Here is a 12,235-nt window from a genome sequence, read left to right on the forward strand (position 1 = left end):
TGTGTGTGTGTGTGTGTCAGAGAGGGGGCTGAATGTATGACAGTGTATATGAGAAATCTGAAATTACATATGATCATGTCACTTGGATTTGGACATGAGGTATTTCGGTTGAGTCATTTTCTATGTTAACACACACACAGCATTTGCACTTGTTTAACACACACTTGCTCCACCCCCCCCACCCCACCCCACACACACACACACACACACCCCATTCACCACCTACACACACACACTCGCAGGCATCCAGGACCAGGCAGACTAATGGAGTAGTTTGAGTCACTGTGACGGCTGTCAGCGGAATGAGCTGAGGGTGGGGGGCGGTGTGTGTGTGTGTGTGTGTGTGTGTGTGTGTGTGTGTGTGTGTGTGTGTGTGTGTGTGTGTAGGGGTTGCAGTTGAGGGGGGGCAGCCGGGCCTTCAGCAGGTCATTAATAGCGACTACAGCGGCCCGCCTCGACCTCTGCCACTTAACCCCCTTCACACTAATACCTGCTGTAAGACAGATGAGGAAAACGGCTCAGGTCTGCACTCTGATAGATGGAGGGAACTCGCTCTATGCTTAACCTCTTTGTGTAACAAACTGGTTAAAGATAGGATCACAAAAAAAACCTAAATAATAACAATAATAATAATAATGTTTTAATGAGTTATACCACACTTATCAAAACAGTTATACAGTGCTTTATGTGATAAATCAAAATGGGAGTAATAACTAAAACGAGAACAAATGAAGAAAACTTAATAGAATACAAAAGGGCGAAGAACAAGAATAAAATTGCATGTTTTAAAACTGTTTTAAAGGACGACACTGAGGTTGCTAGTCAGACTTCATTCTGCAGGTCGTTCAAGAAATTTCCATCTTTCTTAGTCTTCAGTCAAGACTATGAATGACAAAAAGAGACATAAGTGACATCATTTGGCCTATTTTAATGACGATATTCTTTCAATGAGGACTCCAGTACAGTTCCAATAAAGACTGAGGATCAAGAGCCATCAGTCTTTTTCCTCATACTGTTTTGATATACAATCCATATTATATATTGGATGAGACAGCAAAAAAAAGTCTTGTATCGGGACTTGCATGTGTTAAACTTCAGATCACTGTCTCAATATATATTACACTGAGACGAGATACACTTTATTAAATCTAGAGGGCAACTGAGGTGTCGCACCACAGCAGAGAAGCCAGACAGACACAAAGCACCAGGAGCCTAAGCAGAGAAGACAGAAGACAGCAACACCATAGCTCATAACTATTAATCATCATAAAAGCTCAGATTGTGATTGGTCTGTGTGTTTTCTGTTCTTGTGTGCATGTGAGATTTTTTTATTTTTATTTTTTAACTTTTATTCATCCAGGGAAAGTTGAATAAAATCTCCTTTTCAGCAGCACCCTGCTTCATATTTATTCAACTCATTAACTTTCCTGATCCAGTTTTTCCCAAGCCAGTCTGGGAATCAAACTAGCAACATTCCAGTCTCAAACCCGCTTCTCTAACCACTAAACTACTGCTGTTCCCTTTGTTTTACACACTGACTGTACATCCTGGTATTATGAGAAAGGAAACACCCAACTTTAACCCCTTCATAAAGGGCAATATATAATACAATCTGTGCAAAGACATGAATATGAGTAGAATGATGCATGTGGGTTTAAGCAAATCCTATGAAAATAACAAAATCAGCAATGATTTTGTTTTGCCAACAAGTCTCGTCCATGTAGCTGGTGCCCAATGCAGCCATGTCCCAGCAGCCATAGAACTCCATTGTATTAAAAAAAAGATTAAAAACACATCAAAGAGCCATGCTGTTGCTTTGGCAGCATATTTCATCATCACGATGCACCGGGCCGGCCGACTTTTTCCTCAAACAACTTAATAAGTCGGCTGTAAACACGTTTGCGATCTCAGGAAAGTAGTTCCATAGCACTGAAAATAGTCCCCGGCATAATGAAGAATTTGTTCCCATTTGAATTTGATTTGGTAATAACTACAACAGCCTGACTTTTCGTGGTAAGAGAGATTTTTAAAATTGAAACTATATTTCAAGGTTTTTAGCTTACAATTGGAGCCAATGACTTCAGGGCTGACGGCTAAAAACGGTACGTGGGAAGTCAGAAAGTAACGGGAGTACAGCAAACGCATTGTTGATTTTGTTATTTTCATAGGATCTGTTGACGGTAAGCAATGCATTTAAAAATCCCCGGCCTTATCCTTTAAGCTTGATTGTGTGGAAACACATCGCTGTTGTCAGGTGAACACCTTGTATCTCCAAAATGTCAACTTTTCATAAACTAAGAAAAACAGACTGATTTTTAACTTGATGGCCTCGCATTTTCATCTGATTAGTTGTGAAAAGGTTTCATAAGTTAAAACATGAAAATTATCAAAATTTCTGTCAGGAGGTTTTCACCTGACAGTGATCATATGCTGCTTGATGGACACACACACACACTACCCATGAGCACTTGCGTGTTCAGTCTGGGTGGTCCCAGCGGTGAAACGAACCCCTAACCCCGGCAGCCTTCATGCCCCGCTCTGCATATCGAGCTAAACAGGACCATACAAGGTTTATGTTATTTACTAAATCAACATTATGTTAAACAGTAAAATGAGAGACTCCCATTTCTTCTTTCCATGACTTAATGCGTCTTGTGGATTTATGGTGGAAATTCCTCACTTCTTAACCTCTTCGTAGTCGGGGGAGTGACGGATCTGGGTCGGGTTCTGGATTGAATCTAGGCCACTCAGGCAGGCATTCACCGAGCTTAGGGGTGATGGATTGCGTAGGTGGAGACCGGTTGTAAATCACTTTGTGTTCGGATAGTCGATGGTATCAAGTGTGCACTTAATGTCTAGACATATAACTGACAGATACAGAGTGTGTGATGTTCCTTAATTGGGTAATGTCATCGAAAAGTGCTTTCTGTGGTTCCTGTAATGGGACTTGTCTTACAGTCTTCAAAATATTCAAATTCTAACTGTTTGATTGAATTGAGCTGATACAGGAGAAACCCACCTCCGGATACCCTAATGTTATATATTATTGATTTGTGATTCCCGGAGTTATTTTTGTCATTAAGTTTTGTAATTAACTTTTTTGGTGTATCTTCCCCGTACTTTCCCTAAACTTGTCTCATCCTCTTCTGCTTCAGTTAGTGATTTCCTATGTTTCCCAGACTTTTGACAAAACCCCCACGTGAGAACGGGCATGAACTTGTTGCTTTCAATCAAACCACATGATGGATTTCTCCCTGTATGACCGTTGAACATATGTTTCTAGAAAGAGCAAGGGCTTTTATTTCTCTTTGATTCTGAGGTACTGACATCAAAACAAAAAATCAAAACTAAACTAAACAGAATGGACCCAGAAATACAAGGTACATCACCGATGCTGTTTTTTTTAACCGTGTTTGTATGCAAATTAGCCTGGCTCCAGACTCCTAAATCGCGTCCTGCTCACTGTTCAGATTTTGTCAAGCGATTCAGAGAGTCTGGTGTTGCTCTAGTCAAAGGCTTGTTCTTACTATGAGGAACAATCGAGCCAATCAGCACCTTTGTGGGCGGGACTAAAGTTTGAACTGTATGTGGTTTTAATTTCATTGGCGTTTCAGCAGAATAATATTTGTTGAAATCATCCCCTTAACCAACATATTGTCTATTGTCGACCAACATTCTTGGTGAAGTTAATAAATACGCCAAGCCTCACTGTGACTTAAGTAATGTCAGAGCGGTTGGATACATCAGTCACTAGCGATTGGTTAGGGGAGAATCAACCCCCCCCCCCCACACACACACAGAAAACGGGTGACAAAATGGCCATTCAGTCTGAATATCAGGCTATATGCAAACACAAGTGTATTCCCCTACCTGCTCCTGTCTCTCCAGCCAGCGGTCCACCATGGGGTGATTGGCGCTGAGCGACGACCGGGCCGTTTCTCTCTGAAACTCTCTCTGGTTGGACCAGGTCCCTGCGTCCCGCGGCAGGCTGCGGTACGTGTCCATACCTTTACCCTGCACAGACACAAACACATCACACATCTGGCTTTCACATTTACATTTAATGGAAAATTTGGTTTCTAAGGTATTCCTCAGTAATGCTTAATTCAGTTTTTGCTTGGTTGTCTCTTAGTCCAACATTTCTTTACTTATTGACAGATCGCTGTCTAAATTTTATGTTTTGGAGAGAAATGGGGAGCGCCACTTTTATTATGTGAAACAGATCTGCTGTACTTTTTCTTCAAGAAATATTTCTAGGCCTCTGAATGGAAAGGCATCAGAAGGAAGTTTTACGTCTTTAAACCTCAACACCTTCTCTCCACTCCAAACTTCAAGATTATTTTCCAGAACAAGATATCCACCATTTGAAAAAAACTGATGCCTACTCTGACAAAATGCTAATTGGCAATAAAGTGACGCAGATTATAGATCACTATAAGTAATGGGTCACCTTAAGACATTTGCTTACAAAAAACCTCTGTTTTTGAAGATGGGATCATCTATGTGTTTGAAAGATTGATGAATTTCAGGTAGCATTTTCTTTTCCAAAATGGATGTATGAAAGCCTTCAGTTCCTCTACATAAGGAAGACACTGATGTACCACTATACTTGTATAGCTGTATAACTACTTGTATAGCTGAACGCCAACCATTTCCTCCATCAGAATCCTAATCATCCTACATCAGCACGTGTGAGCAGCTATCTCTGCCGTCTCTTCCTGCTCTCCTACCTTCCTCTCCAGGCTGTTGGTGCCGGTGGAGTGTCGGGCCTTGAGGAAGCCGGCGGTGGTGGACCAGCGGGCCGGGTTCTTCCTAGACGGCTGCTCCTCCGCCGGGACCCGGGACTCGCCGGCGCTAAAGGGCCCGTTGATGGTCAGCAGGGCCGGGTCGCTGCTGCGCCGGACATGGAGGGGCATGTCTGGAAGAGAGGGAAGACAGAAGGAGTGTTAAAGAAGTATTCTGACAACGGCTGGTTTGGATTACTTACGTTTTCAGCCTGGAACATATAAATGGAAATGTTTTGATACCAATCTTGGTTTCAGTTAGGGGAGGCTCAGTGCCTTGCTCAAGGGTACTTATTAAGGGAGGAGAGAGAGTCGTTCACTTCCCCCTTAGAAATCTTCCCAGCAGGTCCAGGATTCAAACCAAACTTCCTGTCACAAGCTCTAACTTTCATACTTATCATTGCCCCGAAGTACGCCGAGGGAAATCCAAGGAAATCCTGCCAATTTAAATTTTTATCTAAGCCAACTCTGTAAAACTGTATATTGCAATTTAAGTTTCCAAAGTGAAAGCTGTGGAGCTCCTTGCAGCCCCACTTTGTGATATAGGCTGATAAGACTCATGTATTTTTTACATAGCCTAAAAATCTTGCCTGGTACGGCTTTAATGATGGTAGAATACTGGGATGTTAGCAATATATCAAACAAATTAACTTATAACCAATGCTGTAGTTGAAAAGACTGAAGACTTTAATATATAATTTAACAGAATTTAACATCTTATATTAAATATAATTTGTTATAGCTTGCTAAACATGCTGTAAAATAATTTTGTTCCTCAAATCCTCAAGACTAATAACCGCGATTAATCATCCTAATCACAATATCTAGCAAAATAATCAGATTTATTATTATTATTATTTCAGCTGTAACCATGCAGCTGTAGTTTAAGCTTGTATTCTGTCGGTGTATCATCTCGTGACACGGAGCAGACTGTGTGGGAACAACAATATGAGGACGAGCCTATTGAGAAACAGCAGTGTAAGTGGATGCTTCCATTAAAACTCTCCACTCTGTTTAAAAGTCGCTGTGCGTGGGAGAGAGGGCCGAGGTCCAAAAAAAAACAAAAACAATGCAGCCCCGACGAGGGCGGGCGCACAAAAACCGCACCGCCGCCCCGCATGCGCTCGCACACAAGACACACACACGTTACGACACGGAAAATCTCCCGTTTTCAGACCTCTCCGAAAAATCCCACGGGGCCATATTTGATTGGCTGACAGGAATCCGGCGGACCACACAAGAGAGACAAGGAGTATGAACGTTGTGTAAAATTGTTTAAAAAGCTGGAGCGTCTTCTGCAGATGACGCTGCCAAGTGTCGTGTTCCCATGTCCGTGTTTTGTTCCAGAACGTTCTCCCCGTGACACATCGCCGTCAGATGTTTATGATGGGGGATTTGGATTTGTTAATACAGGAAATACTGTGCAGCACACACATACACACACACACACACACACACAAACCCCCCGAGGAGAGGAGTGTGTGTGTGTGTGTACAGTTGCTAGAGTTTGTACATTGCAGGATTGTCTGTGCATGTATATGTCTTTGTGTGTGTGAACAATTATCACTAAAGTGTGCGTGTTTCAATCTGTGTGTGTGAGTGTGTATGTACTGAATCAACAGTTATTTGTTGAGTCTGGGCAAGTGTGTCGTGTGTGTGTGTGTGTGTGTGTTGTTAGAGCATGTGCACGATGGGATTGTGTGCATGTGTCTTTATGTACATGTCCCCGTTTGGCTTGTGTGTGAGTGTCAAAATGAACAATTAATACAAACTAAAGTGAATATGTTTATGTGTGTGTGTGTGTGCATGTGTCTGTGTGTGTGAACACTTATCAAATGTGTGTATGTAAGTGTGTGTAAGTTTGGATGTGTGTGTGCGTCTGTGTGTGTGGACAGTTATCACAAAAATTTGGTGTGTGAGTGTTTAGATGTCTATGTATTTATTTTGTGTGTGTATTTTGATGTATGTGCACACACAAACTAGTGGACATGTGTTTATATGTGCGAATATATGAGTCAACAGCTATTTGTCGGGTGTGTGTGTGTGTGTGTGTGTGTGTGTGTGTGTGTGTGTGTCATGCACTTGGCTGAGCAGGCGGTGCTGGGTCAGCCGGAGCGTGGGACCCATGTTGCTCTGAGCTGTGGGAGGCAGTGCCGGTCCCCCCCACCCATGGGAGATGGAGTTCAGGAGGGGACAGAGTACAGGCCGTCCTGACAGGCCTGAGCACCGCCTGAGCACCGCCTGCACCACTACAACTCCCAGAAGGCAACCTGGCACAGGACCATTCCTCTTCAGCTGAACTACAGTGACAGCTATTGCACGAGTTCCCCTTCATGCATTTATCCTGCATCTATCATTAGTACTGCAGATGATTCTTTCTTATGCTGTAGAAAGAAATGTGTTTTACTGTAACACAAAACTCCAGAGTCTCTCAATCTAGCTAGTAACCATCCCTTGTAAATTTTGGCCACTAAAAAGAGAACAAAACTAGATTTTTCCTCTTGGGGAATGGAGCCAAAGTGCAGCAGCGGTTCAGTAAATACGCAGCAGAAAGTGGGACATCTGTAAAAAAACATACTGAGATGCAGAACTAAAGTTGGAGGAGACATAAAGGGGGAATATTTATTTCATTTTCAATTCAAATGCATTGCAAAAACATAAGAATACACAAATTCAGTGATACTCTCTGTCAACAGCTTGCAAAAAACAAAGAGTTTTGCTCCATAACGGTGTATCCAGCTTTGAAAAAAAAGTGACACCTACTGCAAAACTGACAACACAAAAGTTTAAAGAAGTTCAGGGATCTTAAGTCCTTGGTTAACAAAAGAATATTTTTTTTTTACAGACTGTAACCACTATATTTTAGAGATATTAAATGATGAACTTCAGGTAGGCTAATGACTTTTTTCCCCCCCAAAAATGAATGTGCAGTGTTTTGGAAATTAACTTTTCAATCGGCCGTGTGCAAGGCTCACACATTGAAAAAAAAAGGTAGCATTGTTCTTTAATCAGCATTTCCTTGTCTGCAGAGGTTTTGAGTTTAACAAAGCGAAGTAACTAACATCAATTCAATTGTGGTTTTCAATAGAGCTCGCTCTCTAATAAGCTTAATCACTTTTCTTTTGAATTCGCGGGCCGTGCAAGAAAATTGGCAAAGAACAGCGCAGCCCAACTCTCCTCATCTCCGCCAGCATAAATCAGTGATTGAAAACTATTCTCATTAGGCGCTTATGGAAAAAAAAATAATAATTAAAATCCCTCTCTGCCATGTCAGAATTTTCTCTTAAAACCCATTAAAATTCAGCTGATGAGATTCAGTGTCGTCAATTAACCAGGGTTAGAATTTATTAGGGAGACGGTTAAATTGGAAGTAACTGGCAGGTGTGATTATGCCACAGATTTCCACTTCTTACTGCAAATTCACATTCACATCTCATCCAGAAATCCAATTAGGACTGGTATGACCTCCCTGGCGCTCTGTGTGTGTGTGTGTGTGTGTGTGTGTGTGTGTGTGTGTGTGTGTGTTTGTGTGCGTGTGAGACAGAGAGAGAGATTTTGGCGGCTGCCATGTCAATCAATGCCGGTCCATAGGTCATTAGTGGATGTAGTTAATAGCAATCTTCAGACCAGAAGGGTATTTTTAGGAGAACACTAATGACAAGATAGTTTGTATTCAACTCTTATTTTGTTCAGTGGTGTGTGTGTGTGTGTGTGTGTGTGTGTGTGTGTGTGTGTGTGTGTTTCTGTCAGTGTGTGTGGGTGTGTATTAGGAGAGAGGGAAAAGAGGGGGAAAAAGGCCAGAGGGATACAGGAAGATTGGGTAACACTGAGAGAGAGAGAGAGAGAGAGAGAGAGAGAGAGAGAGAGAGAGAGAGAGAGAGAGAGAGAGAGAGAGAGATTAGCGAAAACAGACAGACACAGCCAGAAAGTGAGAAAGTGTGTGTTTTTTTCTGTTTGTATGTATCTGTGTGTGTGTTTGTTTGTGTTTATGTATGTCCGGAAAATGGTTTGCCTGATCCAAATCGACAAATCACCTACAAGAGTCATTTTCCCTTCCAGACGCATGCTAATTACAGCAGAAGAAGCGACTTGGCCGGCAAAACCGCCGAGGTGGACGGGCTCGCCGTCGCATTTGATTTAGGAGGCAGCGAACAGAACCAATTAGCCACTTTGGCCGGGGATCAAACAGCTATCTTTTTGCCTGAAATAAGACCCTCTTGTCCAATTAACAGAATTTATGGACAGGGGTTCGGTACCGCTGGGCCGCGATAAGGTAATTTGTGAGGTTTGCCGTGTGCTGCTGCAGTTGTGAACATCAGACGCCAGAGAAGAGGGGAGAGAGCAGAGGTGTGAAGTGTAAAAACACTGACAATGTGATTCAATTAGTAGTCGGCTGTTTATGAAACATTTCAGCTCCTGAGGGGGATCTTCAGATGAAAATCACACTTCAGGCATCAATTTTTTCACTTTACAAATCTCTAAGACTCTCGATCCATCCATCCATCCATTCATCTATTTTTTTGTTTAAATCTTTTTTCTCCCTACACAAAAACAAAGACATGTATACAACTATCCCCTTAACCCCCTAACTAACTAACCCACTCCCACCTTCCGGGGATTTTACATCTTGTCACACCAAAGGGGGCCATCAATATTGTTATCAGTTTGAGTTATCAATGTATTGGAGAAGGGGATGCCAGGTCCTGTTGAACTGTTTCAGTTTGTGTATTAGCAAGAACCGTATTCTCTCCAGGAGACAAAGTTTTACTATTTCTTCCAGCCATAATTTGACAGGTGGGACCTCTGCCTTTTTCCAAAACATTAAAATAAGTTTCTTTGCTACAATAAGTACATAGGATTCCATTCATCTATTTCTTATCCATTATCAGTCATTCATCCATCCAATCAGCCACTATCTATCCATCAATTGTACATCCAATTATCGTCCCATCCTTCCATCCATTTATCTGATGATCATCCATATATTCATTTATCTATAGATCTATGCATCAGGGCAATAAATTATTGTTTTCAGAGGTCTTTTTTTTTGGCCCCTTGATCTAATCTTTAGTGGCATTTTGGTCCTTTACACTCAAGTTGTACTACTAAGATTTGTTTTATTATCGTATCATAATATACCGAATGTCCCAAACTTCTTTCCCACTGTTGGAAACTGGCAGCAGGCCATCCAGAAGAGGATGGTGCCATTTTTCCCAATCTATCCCCAGCCAGTCCATCTTCCACCCCTCCAATGTTGAGTTTTTATGATATATATGATATGATATTATTTTTTTGTTGCAACAGTTGTTGAGTGTGTTTTTTTTTTTCTACTGCTGGCTGCCTGGTGCCAACTCTTTCAATACTTTCAGGCTGCTTGCTTGGTTGTTTTCTAGAATCGCCCGGTCGTGGGATCCCACCAATCAACTACGGTGGCCCACAGGGGACAGTAGTCGCTTTCATGCGTGAATATTTGACAACTCTCACAAAATGATGAGCAGGCTGAAATGTGAATTAGCACACCTCATTATCACGGGCATTTTCTTGTCCCCTCATTTTTAGTTTTTAACAATATCTTTTTTTTTGGGGGGGGGGTATTTTTGCAGATCAAAGTAGAGAGACACAGGACAGATTGGGATTCTGACCGCTGAGCCACCGGGACGTCCCGCCGCCTCATTTTTAATTTCCCACGCATTTTATGAACTTTCAAGGGCATTTTTTTCCCCTCGTTAATTTCTGGCCCTGCTATGTTCCATCCAGCAATCCATCATCCATTCAGTCATCTGTCCATCCATCCATCTATCCATAAACACTTTACCCACCCACCCACCTTCCATCCATCCATCTACACATCATTCAACCACTCCATCTTAAATCTATCCTTCTGTCCATCCAATTTTGCCATCCAACATCCATCAACTCATCCCATCTATCCATCATCAACACATCCTCCATCCGTCTACGTTTACCCCAGATTTTTTTATCCCCCCCCCCCCCTGCAGTCATGTGACTTACTGGTGCGCAGGGCGGAGGGCGTGACCTCGATCTCGCTGGCGGCCTGGTACGGCTGGAAGGCCGAGGCGCCGCCGCCACCGCCGCCGCTGCTGAGCTCGGAGGCGAACAGGTCGGGGCTCTGCGTCCCCGTGGAGCTGGCGCTGGTGCCATCGCCCCCGTGATGCGGCTCCTGCTCATCATACACCGCTATCAACTGGTGGAGAGGCAGGGAGAGAACAGAGAAGAAAGCACAGTAGATTAGATTTGAGAAAGATGTCACTTGCTTTTTTTTTTATTGGAAAATAGAGCGTAAAAAGCCTCTCAATTAAGACATACAGCAGGCTAATCTGGGATTACCTGACAGCGAGAGAAAGACAGAGGGATGGAGGGAGGAGGAGAGGGGGAACGAGGGAGGGGTGGAAGAAAATGGAGGAATTAGATTAGATTTGAAAAAAGTGTTTCTTTGGATTTGACATTAAAGCATGAAAACCCTTCATAATTAAAACATACAGAGGGATAATCTGCAATTACCTGAGAGAGAAAGAAAGAGACAAAGACAGAGGGATAGAAAAGTAGAGGAATAGAGAGAGGAAAGTAGGCTAGATTTGAGAAGAACGTTGCTTTATATTACATAATACAGCATTAAAACCCTCACAATAAAAGATAGATGCAGAGAGGGGAATGGAGCGATGGAAGAGCAGAGAGAGACGGGTGAAGGAGAAGAGGAACAGAAGGTAGGTTAGACTGGGTGAGGAAAGTGTTGCTTTTCCCTTTGAAATCGTTGCATAAAACCCACAAAGGGTAAGCAGTAAGGGTAAGCAAGTGTGGAAGTGATAACCGCATCTTACATAAGCTGCACCTCCTAGAGAAGTGGTTCGTTTTTAAAAAACATGTAGTATGGGTTCAAACAAACCTCTTAACATGTGAAATGTGTCTGTTTTTCATTTCTGTATCCATAGCTACGGAAATACCGTTTCAATCTCCACAGCATGAAACTGAACTAGTAAAAGCAGAATGAAAAATGTGTGTAAAAAATGTATGACTTATATGACTTAAACTTATATACAAACTATGAGGGCCCCTCCATCTTTCAAACACCGGGTTAGAGATACATTACAGTTTCTAACTCTGGAAAAAATGTGATATACTGTGAAAGGTTCTTCTACCAAGTTCTACACTGTATGGCAGCAATTTATTGATTACCTTACGAGCCCTGTATCATCACTACCCTGGTAAAGTTGACATGGGAACAAAACCCGATGTACGCTGTGGCTTTGGCCAGCGTTTTTTTTTTTTAGTCTCTGGGTGCATGTATTGTTTAAATTTAATGTTGTGTTTTGTTTTTGTATTTTTTTTTTTTTTTTTTTCCTTGGTGTTTAGTGTCTGTTGTTCTGTAAATTGTCTCTTTCAATGAGAAATGCCAATAAATAAACCATGAAAAAATAAAATACAATATGACC

General features: G+C 42.1%; 1 protein-coding gene across 1 annotated transcript in view; it reads right to left on the minus strand.

Moving 5' to 3' along the window:
• Positions 1-3,852: 3,852 nt before the first annotated feature.
• The window catches only part of LOC139655778 (partitioning defective 3 homolog), a gene marked incomplete at its 3' end in the record, with an annotated part of 121,039 nt that continues 112,656 nt past the window's right edge, over positions 3,853-12,235 (minus strand). Inside the window, exons 3-5 of the mRNA XM_071533142.1 lie at positions 10,797-10,989; positions 4,731-4,918; positions 3,853-4,014 (exon numbers count right to left, since the gene is read on the minus strand). Of these exons, the coding sequence (XP_071389243.1) occupies positions 3,853-4,014; positions 4,731-4,918; positions 10,797-10,989 (543 nt within the window). The remainder of the gene's footprint in view (positions 4,015-4,730; positions 4,919-10,796; positions 10,990-12,235) is intronic.

Source organism: Centroberyx affinis, unplaced genomic scaffold (assembly GCF_046629955.1).
Source record: "Centroberyx affinis isolate AG114_WGS23_722 - 3 ecotype Tasmania unplaced genomic scaffold, CSIRO-AGI_Caff_v1 ptg002327l_1, whole genome shotgun sequence".
Lineage (NCBI taxonomy): Eukaryota > Metazoa > Chordata > Actinopteri > Beryciformes > Berycidae > Centroberyx > Centroberyx affinis.